This window comes from Telmatherina bonti, assembly GCF_933228915.1.
Source record: "Telmatherina bonti genome assembly, chromosome: 21".
Lineage (NCBI taxonomy): Eukaryota > Metazoa > Chordata > Actinopteri > Atheriniformes > Telmatherinidae > Telmatherina > Telmatherina bonti.
The window spans coordinates 18,747,333-18,757,332 of record NC_136630.1 but is presented as its reverse complement, the minus strand read 5'-3'; the positions used below and the strand labels follow the sequence as shown (position 1 = coordinate 18,757,332).

General features: G+C 41.3%; 1 protein-coding gene across 1 annotated transcript in view; it reads right to left on the bottom strand.

Moving 5' to 3' along the window:
- Positions 1 to 3,228: 3,228 nt before the first annotated feature.
- Positions 3,229 to 10,000, bottom strand: part of sbk1 (SH3 domain binding kinase 1) — a gene marked incomplete at both ends in the record, with an annotated part of 12,304 nt that continues 5,532 nt past the window's right edge. The window contains 3 exons of the mRNA XM_079260409.1: positions 3,229 to 4,056; positions 4,477 to 4,679; positions 5,217 to 5,458. Of these exons, the coding sequence (XP_079116535.1) occupies positions 3,229 to 4,056; positions 4,477 to 4,679; positions 5,217 to 5,458 (1,273 nt within the window). The remainder of the gene's footprint in view (positions 4,057 to 4,476; positions 4,680 to 5,216; positions 5,459 to 10,000) is intronic.

Sequence of the window (10,000 nt, the reverse complement as noted above, 5' to 3'; positions counted from 1 at the left end):
GAAAGCCGAAGCCTTGGGAAATCACATGTGATTCAAGCTGACCTTCATCTAAGAGGCTGGGGACAGAAAGTCCAAAGCTGGAAAAAAAAAAAGTCAAACATGTCTTTAAAAAAACAACAACCCAGAAGCCATAAAATGTGGCGCATAAATTTATTTCAACATATATTAACATTTTGTTTAATAATTTTTCATTTTGTTAAAGACACAGTACAGTATTTACAGAAAGGTTCTAAAGATTTGCTGGAAGGAAAACTGTTTTATCACTGGATCAGGATGACATGTGCAAGAGGAAGGCTACGCTCTCTGGAGCTGAAATCAAAGTTGTTACAATTTGACATCTAAACTTTACAATTCTCATCATAACAGTCTATGAGAGACTAAAGTTCACATATCAACTGCTGACAGCAGACAACGGATACAAAAGGCTCACATGTAGAACAAAGCAGCAGCTGCTGAAACTGCACCACAATCACAATATTATCTAAAACGGGGGTGGGCAACTCCGGTCCTCAATGGCCAGAGTCCTCCAGATGTTGTGAGTTTCCCTGCTGCAACACACCTGACCCAAATCAATGCGTAATTAGCCGTCGAGTGCAGAGTTTGATTTTGAGTTTTGCACCTGTCTGTTGTGTGTCAAGTGTGTTGCAACAGAGAAACTCCAAACATTTGCAGGACTGCGCCCCTCGAGGACCAGAGTTGCCCACCTCTGATCTAAAATATAATCTTCCATTCTTACTGTAAATTATGATGTGTTTAGCTGCTAATGTGATAATGCACTGCAGGTAAAATATGTATATTTGCCATTTTAGAGGATTTAGACTCCTTTCCAAGTAATTTATTTTTTTGCTAAAAAGATAACCTATGGTGCCCTAATTTCATACAGAAATTAGGGCATATTTTGTTGAATATTATGTCATTCTCATGTAAACATTTTGAAACGTGGGTATCACAGACAAAATAATCTTTGTAATTGTCAAAGTTTATTGGTGATATTTACTGTAGTTGTCAAATTGTAACCAGCACATAGAAATTTCTAACAATAATGTTTTAATTGCACAAAACCTTCCACCTTTATCCCTACCTCCTCCATATACTTAAGGTTTTTGCAACTGTGTTACTTATATAACCTTATTTATGGATTATTGCATTCCTTAAAACTTGGTGAAAACTGGTTTTATCAAGCTGTTGACCTTTTGAACCTGGCTTTATCTGATGTACAGATTTTTGCTACAGAGATATGTTTAAAGGAAGTAATCATTTATAATATATGTAAGCAACTTGTAGGGTTTCCCTGTGACAGTAAATCAATTCCTTTAACCTCTTATACCCGTTGTATCCACCATTCAGTGAAACTGATATGTACTTCTTCATGTTACCGTATGCACATCATCTAAAGTCTTAATTTAGGAGTGTCCAGTATTGTCGCTATAGCAACAGATGTGATAAGCTGTCTTGGGAAGAGAGAGGAAGCAAGAAAGACAGGTGCAAATGCACACACACACACAGAAGGACTGACACAGGGTGAATACAAGAGAAGAACCCTACAGTAATGAACACACAGAGAAGCATTCACGCCAAACGCTTTCATAAGCAGCAATACCTTGACGAAAGGCAAAGCTGTAGCTGTGCCCTGTTCACAATCAATCATCAACTTAAAAAAAAAAAACTGCAGCTCACACAGTGGTCATCTTTCCACAAAAAAAGCCCCAGGGCCTTGCTGTTCAAGCTACACCTTTGGAGTGAGGCTGTGCAATCAAATTAAAGCGAGCAAAGGGATCGTGATAACACTTTCTGTTTAGTCTGGATTATAAGGTGTTAACCTGCAAAGCACTCCTCATTAGTTTTAAGTGACTGATGCAACTGGACTAATTGAAAAGCAGGGAGCATGGAGACCTTACACGGGGGAATGATAGGGTTAGGACCACAAGTCTTTGCAACACAAGGCAAAAAGACTTAATTTGGTTAAGATAAGGAAAAACAGTAAAAGTAAAAAGAGGAGTGGATTAGCAGCTGCTACAGTGTTTTACAATGGGACTAGCTTTAAATTGCACATCTATAACTTGTTGTAATAAACTGTACATTCTGTCATCTTTCGTTGCTACATACAGTGCATTGCCCCAACAGCAACTGTAAAACCCTAACCCCCCTTTACCCGTTGTAGAAAATCAGTACAGCTACATAGATAAACTACCTGATACTGTGGTGCACTCCTGGAAATACCAAGTAATGTACAACATAGTCATATTTTTCCTAAGAGTAACCTTCCTATACAAAAAATCTTGTGCTTTAGTATTTAAACACAGTTACACACACACATACACACACTGTGCACTCGCACGCAAGGGGTAGAAAAGAAACTGTAAATAGAACATGTCTTTCCCTCTTTGTTTTTCAACCTCTTTCACTCAGAAAAAGCTCAGCTCCTGTATTCTGTTGTGTTTCAGTGAATTAATCTCACTGAGAGCTCTTCAGAGGGGCCAGATGTGTCTCCCAGTCAATATGTGGATTTCCATTAATGATTAAACAGGAAGAGATCCAGTGTGGAGTCCTGAGTTGATGCCTATCACTGTGAATCTGTTTCCCAGTCTAGACACCTAAAGGAAATGATGTCTCATAGAAACTGCTACATCAATTCTTTTTTTTCTTTTTTTTTTTTTTTAATCCTTTTCCATTTGTAATACATCATCTGGGATAAGTCTGTTTGTGGTTTTATGCATTAAGTCAGTAGAAAGTCTAAGAAATGGCAGTAGAGGAAGTTGTCCTCTGATCTCCGGCCAACATATACTTATTGGAGGAAATTCTGGTGTTCCTGGAGCTAAAACTGAGATAAACATTGAAGCACAGAGACATAGTGAATCTAAGTATAGAATCAGTAGCACCACCACAGTGTATGGGCAGAAAACACAAATGTCAGGTTAGCAGGACGAGCAGCTTAAGGAGCATCTGCTATCTCTTCAACACCGCCTGCATGGCTTCTCTGCTCGGGAAGCAGTCTTTGGTCACAAATCAAAACCTAAATGGCATTGAATATCAGTAAGAGCCTGACCAAGAGTACCACGGATGGATGATGTCCATTTCCACAGCCTGGGACGAGATCCCAAGCTCCTTTTTCATTGTTTAAGTGTGTCTCATTTTTCCCAGGACTTTCTCTGGTGGTCACTAATACCTCTTCACAGTTTGTTATTGTTGTGAAATGCCATCTGGTTTTCAGCTCTAGCGTCAACATAGTCACACGCAGATTTCTATAGCAGTCGCCATCATCATCTGGCTTTTGTTCTTCTCTCGGCCAGGAGACTGGTGCTGCCCAGGCTCCTCTCTGGGAGACAGTGGGTCAGAAAGAACGCTACGTTTGAGTGGCGCTGGACGCAGGCAGGACGTTCCTGGAGGGGTGGATGGCTCGGGGTGTCTGTGGGAAGAACGCGAAACAGTGGCCGTCGAAGAGGAAGTGCAATTGCCGGTGCACACTCCTGAGCTCGACCTCTCACCTCTCTTAGCTCGGTAGGATGCCCTGCGCCTCAGCTCACTGACCAGCTCATACTTGATAAAGCAGAACACATCCTTGACCCCGCAGCGTTTTTCCGGCTCAGCCGCTAGCAGTCTTTGAAACATGCGCAAAGCGTCATCAGTGAAGCGCCGCCACTGAGATGGGTACGTTCCCACTGGACACCCTGCTTTCTGCCAGCGGCGGAACTCCTCGTAAAAGGCATCAGTCAGCAACGCTGCTTCCCAGGGGAAATTGCCCGTCAACATGCAGAAGACCAGCACACCAAACGCCCACACATCCAGGCTGGTGGTTACGAGAAAGCCTTCTGCGCGGTTGGCGCGGCACACCTCTGGCGCTGTGTATGGGATGGTGCCACTCACCCGCTTCACACGGCAGCCCACACGTCGGGTCATGCCAAAGTCAGCCAGCTTGATGCGCCGGCACTCACGGTCAAACAAGAGCACATTTTCTGGTTTGACATCTCGATGCACCAGGCTCTTACTATGCATAAAGTCCAGGGCCAAGCCGAGTTGTTGCATGCAGCGTTTGACCATTTCCTCTGGCAGACCCACCTAATGAAAGGGATACAAACAAAAATAGCACATTTAGAAACTCTATTGGGCTCTTCAGTAGAGAGGTGACAGCAAAGAGTTTCATCTTAACTAGGTTACAGTAGCCTACCATTAGAGAAAAAAAAAATAGGTCAAATGTCACTGAGTGGAAGTTTCAAGTGTTGGAGTCTTGGCTCTAAATCTCACTGCAATCATTTTCAAAGAGCTTGTAGAACATCCTGAAAGTCAAGCACCCCCATCGCCTCAGCTGGAATAACACTAATGCAAAAGTTAGAGCTTTGTGCAAAAGGAAAGCAAGTGCAAGACTCCAATCCCCCGGAGAACTTGTTAAAACAACCGTTATGTGAACATTAAGACCGACCAAGGCGACTTTGGTTGGGTAAGCATAGGGACTGACAGGGGAAAGGATGATGACTCTACCTGTGGTGGTATAATGTCGAAAAGGTCTCCGGCAGGAGCGTATTCTTGCCCAAACACATAGCTGTCCTCCGTCTCAAAGAGCACATCCAGGACTTTGATGATGAAAGGGCTGCAGCTAAGTGAGCTTGTAAGACTGTATTCTCGAAGGAAGCTTTTGAGCTTTGTCTTGTTCTTGGTAACAAACTTCAGCGCCAGTTTGGTGCCTGTAGAAATCAGATATTATTATGCAGAAGACTTTGACAACAAAATCTAGAATGTGGGATGTTAAATTAACACATCAGCAAGCATTTTGCAGTCCAAGATCACTGTCAAAAACATGATTTTGGAAGCGTTCCCTCAATCTTTTTGTGGCAACTGGCATGTTCAGTCATCTATAAATGTACTATGAATGAATGTCACACAACCAGCTGTTCACATGCACAGCTGGAGAGGCTCTGACAGCCTTTCCTACCACTCGGCATTATTTCAGAGTTCTTTTACCTTCTTAAATTGTTTTTACAGCAAAAAATAAACACTAAGCCTAATAAAAAAAATCATTTACAAATTCCTCTAACCATGCTGAGATTAATTTCTCACTGAGCCTTTGAACACAGCATGTTGATCAACCTCGGCTTGTTATACTCTGCTCCGAGTCACCCTCGTGCAACATGAATGCTACCACAACAATCTGTTTCAATTTATTGAATTTATGCTTTATTAGATGGTTAAAAGCAGAACCAGAAGCCCGTTAGCCAGCTCACCCTGTGTCCTGTGTGCCACCAGGTCCACCTTGCCATACGTGCCCTTCCCCAGCTCACGGATGTGCTCGTACTGCTTGGCTACATCTGCTGCAGATAGAGAGGTGATGGCCAGTGCCTGCATGTCTTCCACCGGCACGCCTCCACAGTAGTCCATTTTGGCTGTCGGAGAGTTTCCACCACTACCTGCCCGTCCCGGCCCAGATGGAGAGAGAGACAGGCTCGCCTTGACACTCTGTGGCAGACTGATGAGAGAGGTGAACACAGTTACAGCCTGGTTGCTTGTGTTTAAGAGATGTTTTTCTCGGATCACATCCTACTGTATGGTTTTTAAATTTGAAGCGTTTTGATATTGGAAGAAAAAAAAGTCTGTTCTGTTTAACATTATAACATGGTAACTGAGGCTTGGAGAGTCTGAGATGTAACACTTGATTTTTCATTTGTTTTATTTATTTAAGAATTTCTCCTAACATTAAAATATTTGACCTTGTAGTGAACACGCTGTAGCATCCATTTCATACAAGACTGCCAAATGTTTACAGTGTTTACCCACTTGTGATTAATATGTCTTGCTGTATAATTATAAAGTGGAATTTGTTTTATAGCTGCTACCAGATTGATGAGCAGCAACAAATCTTTCTCGAAGATCGCTGCAGATGTTAATGCACAACTTAATGCTCCTATTAATTAGGTGTATTTGATGAGCGGCACCTTGTTGCTACTTACCCTATTTGTTGTGTATGCAGGCAGCAAAGTTACATGATTTTTTACACATTGCTTTTGGATTTTGTCTTAATTTTTAATATGGTACCGTACAGTTTGTCATGAAATGTCTAACTGAGGATGTTATTTCCTTTCTAACACCTCTTTCTTCATAATGTCCTGATATGTAAAACATTAGAGTTGATAGAGAGTGTACCTTGTTTTCCATACGATTATACATTCCTGTCTGCATACTGTGTCCCAAAGGATAGTTAAATCAGGATTCTTTAATGGACCCTCATTTTCATTCAATCACTTCTGGGAAAGCATCAACAGGGGGAGAACTTTCAGTAAATGTATTGAACTTCCTGCTGCCTCTAGATTACTAAGAACAGCTCTCAGATATGGCAGACCTCAGACAGCACTTACTGGGAGACAGTGATGGGAAAATCAATGGGTATAAGGATTTACAAACAGCAGCGAACTAAGAGTAGAGAGTCCGTTAAGTGTTTCGTGTGTTGCTAAGTATGTGAACTATGCATATATAGATATATGTCTTACACAGCAGAAACAGTGGAGATGAAACCTGCTTTCTTCCTTAAAATATATTTAGTGGGGCAGCTGGTTTCTCTGAGGACTTGGATCAGGTTTTTAACGTACTGCAACACAAAGTTTGATGAAAGTTTGAAATAGGTCAGATTTATCCTACAAGGGTAAGATTGTAGCTCTTTTAATAGCAAACACACACACAGTCAAGGGTGTGTGGCTCCACATGTCTGTGTTAGTGTTTGAACAAATGAACACCAGAAATGACAGAAAACTAAAACTACTTAAAAATAAAGACTCTTTGATAAAATACAGGAATCACACTAATGAGTTCACCCATTGTCTCTGTTTATCTTTAACCCGTCCTCCCTACACATGCAATCACAGTCAGTCATCCAATCATGCGTAGCATGCACGAGCACACACAAACACACACACATAATACCAACAGGCACCATGTAAGTACAAACCATTTTGCTGATGGCCTTTTTCATCCATCATTCAAAGCCAAATGCTTTGCTCTTTGTTCTACTTCTTTCCCTGCAGCCAGTTTCATAGAACTGCCTCTATAAACCAGGTTCAAAGCACCTAAAACACTGTACTATAAATGTGTCTGTCACCTGCCTAGTACATTAAAAAAGATAAAGTGAATTGATGCAGCTTGAGCAGTGACTGTAATGTGAAAACATGGACCAGGGAGCTCTGTTCAGACATCTGGAAGTGGGTGATTTGTGGGGACAGCGTGATAAATATATCTATAAAATCTAAAACAAGATGCAGGCCTTTGCTGCCTTGTGTACTTGGCTCAGCACAATTTTCTTTAGAAGAGAAGAGAAACATGACTGAAAATAAAGTGCCTTGTGTACCATACGCATATCTGCAGACAACACTTTCTCTTTGATTTGATCACATAAGAATATTATATAAGACACTGAATATTGTAGCCAACTCATGCTGACCCCGCTCACTGCATTCAGCCTTCAGCAAATTGACACAAAACTTGATCAATGTCCAGACCAGTCAGCAGTCCAAGTTTGGTGATTAAACATTTAAACAGGACAGGCAGACAAACTGGTTGCACATTTCTTCTGACCGCCCACCCTGTGTGGCCCCAGAGCTCCCATCAGTGAGCACCGAGCACAGCGCAGGGAACTCTTGTTTACTGGCAAGCACTCTTCCAGTCTGCTCCACCAGCAGAATACACAGCACTCAAGCACGGATCCTAATCACATTACTCAGCTCCTACACAGACAGCCTCGCCCCCTCCCATTCCTCCATTTCCTTTGCAGAACTGGATTATAAATCCTAAAATGTGATAAGCTGTCGATCCTCTGAGTGGCTGCAACGTGAACTAGACAGTGCAGCGCAGCACCTCGTAAGTGTGCTGATGAACTTATGTGGTATCTGGGAGATGATTGTGTGCATTTGTCTTTGATAGTATTTAAAAAGGGGAGACAAGGGTGGTCTGGAATATCAGTGGTACCAGGACACTATCAAAGGTCCTTTGTGCTCTGAGAGGGAGCGTTTGTGAGTTGCAGCACAACTACAGCTTTTGCGCTCAACTGCACTGCCTCATACCCAATTGATCTGCCACACAACTCTCAGCCCCTCTTTTGTCCTTTCAGGCAGCAAAAAGACAAGGTAACATTCACATGCTGCACATGCAGATGAGGATCTGACTAGAGATACGTTTTAATAAATATTGCACCAATTATCTGCAAGCCTCACACCCCTGGGCTTCAGCATTAGGCTATGTATTTGCGGGAAGAGCGAGTAACTTCAAGATCAGTAATTTTCATTTTGTTTCGTTTCATCAAAAAAAGCTTGCCACATTTTGCAGACTGAAAATAAGCCCATTTTCCTAATTCACACGAAGGCGAGAAAAAGGGTTTTTGCTCCAAAGCAACAATCCGACACTAATTTCCCCACAAAAACACAGAGACAATCTCACTCCGTTCAGCAATTATTTAGACAAAGGGGATGAGTTTGCTATTACCCATCTATAACATCACCTACAACAAAAAGGTATATTTCCTTTGCACATTTTATGGCTCCCCTCAGGACTAACTGTTTCCATCGAGGCCTTACACAACAACTAAAGAAAATATTTCAATGCTTTAGTGTTGTTTCTGTGAGAAAGTGGTGGAGGGGGGGTATTTTGACATGGGGTCCCATGTTAATCCTTGCATATTTGTGGAGAAGAGGAATAATGTGATACAGTTAAGTTGAACTGTGACAGAGGCTTGATTCAGGCTTGAAAACAGATACACATTTCCACTATTTATTTTCCTGTTTCTTAAAGACATTTCAATTCTGATTTAAAACAACATTTGCCTTCTGTATGCTGGAAAGTTTCAGGTTTATATACTGTCATTCAGACATTCACACCGTGTCACACGTGTGTCACTGACCCACCTACTGTGCGGGTGGTTTGGCTCGCTGTCACATCTGAGGTGTTCATCCATGTGACCAACATGTGAGATGTTCTGAGGTGTGAATGGCTGTGAAACTACCCGCAGATGACAGTCACAACTGCATTTTAGGTGTTAGACAGATGATGTCTGAGGCCATCTTCTCCTTTAAAGTTGTTTTGTCCATATAAGATGGATGGTTTCTTTCCTTTTTCTCTCTTTCATAATCCTTGAGATATATTTGAGCCACTGAGTCATGACCGGAGTTACTGGCTCTCCTGTGTTGTGTGATTTTCTTATAAAGTGGTTCCTGAATTTCCACTATGTCAAGATCTCTGCACTGCTTGGTGCCCTGAACTGCATATACAACCCCACTCACACAGCATGTGGGTGTTTTCTCCTTTCAATTTTATCATACACTCTTGCCACATATGTAAAAAAGATTTTCTTTTATTTTAGAATAGGAGGTACAAGAATAATGGATGAAAGGCAAAACATTTTCAAGAACCAATGAGTCCAGTTGTAGTTTACAAATTGTACATTTAAAAGGACATGGATGACTGGGAATCTATGATTTTCATAGTCATATGTTAATATACAAAGAGGTGAGTTTGAATCAAATGCTTTACAGTCATTGTATATTCTATGAAATTCATTCCCTTTTCATTTCTGCTCTTCTTTCTCCTCTGCCTGTTCATGTAAATGTAAACAAGGGACTAATGAAAGAAGTAAATAGACTGCAGAGCCTGCCCCACATCTTTACCTCTCACCATACTAATGGAGTAGTTGCTTTGCTCATGGCAAAAGAGTCATTATGGATACGGACGGATCTCTTGTGTCCAATTTACTGTCAAAATGCCGCACATGCTTCGCCTCTGGGTCACAGTGAAACAACTGAGTGAAATTAAACGTGACTGAAGTCGTTTCTCTGACTGCCTGAATGAAAACAGCATAGCTACATGCAGTTAAAAACATAAAGACACATATCTTTTCTGTATGCTTTGTATTTGTTCACCTTTTGTTTTGACCTGAGAGAGTTAAAAAAAAAAAACAACAACATGATTTCATCAAAATTAAAATAGTTTTCAATCAATTGTAGATAAAACTGAAAAAAAAAGAGAAAAAAAA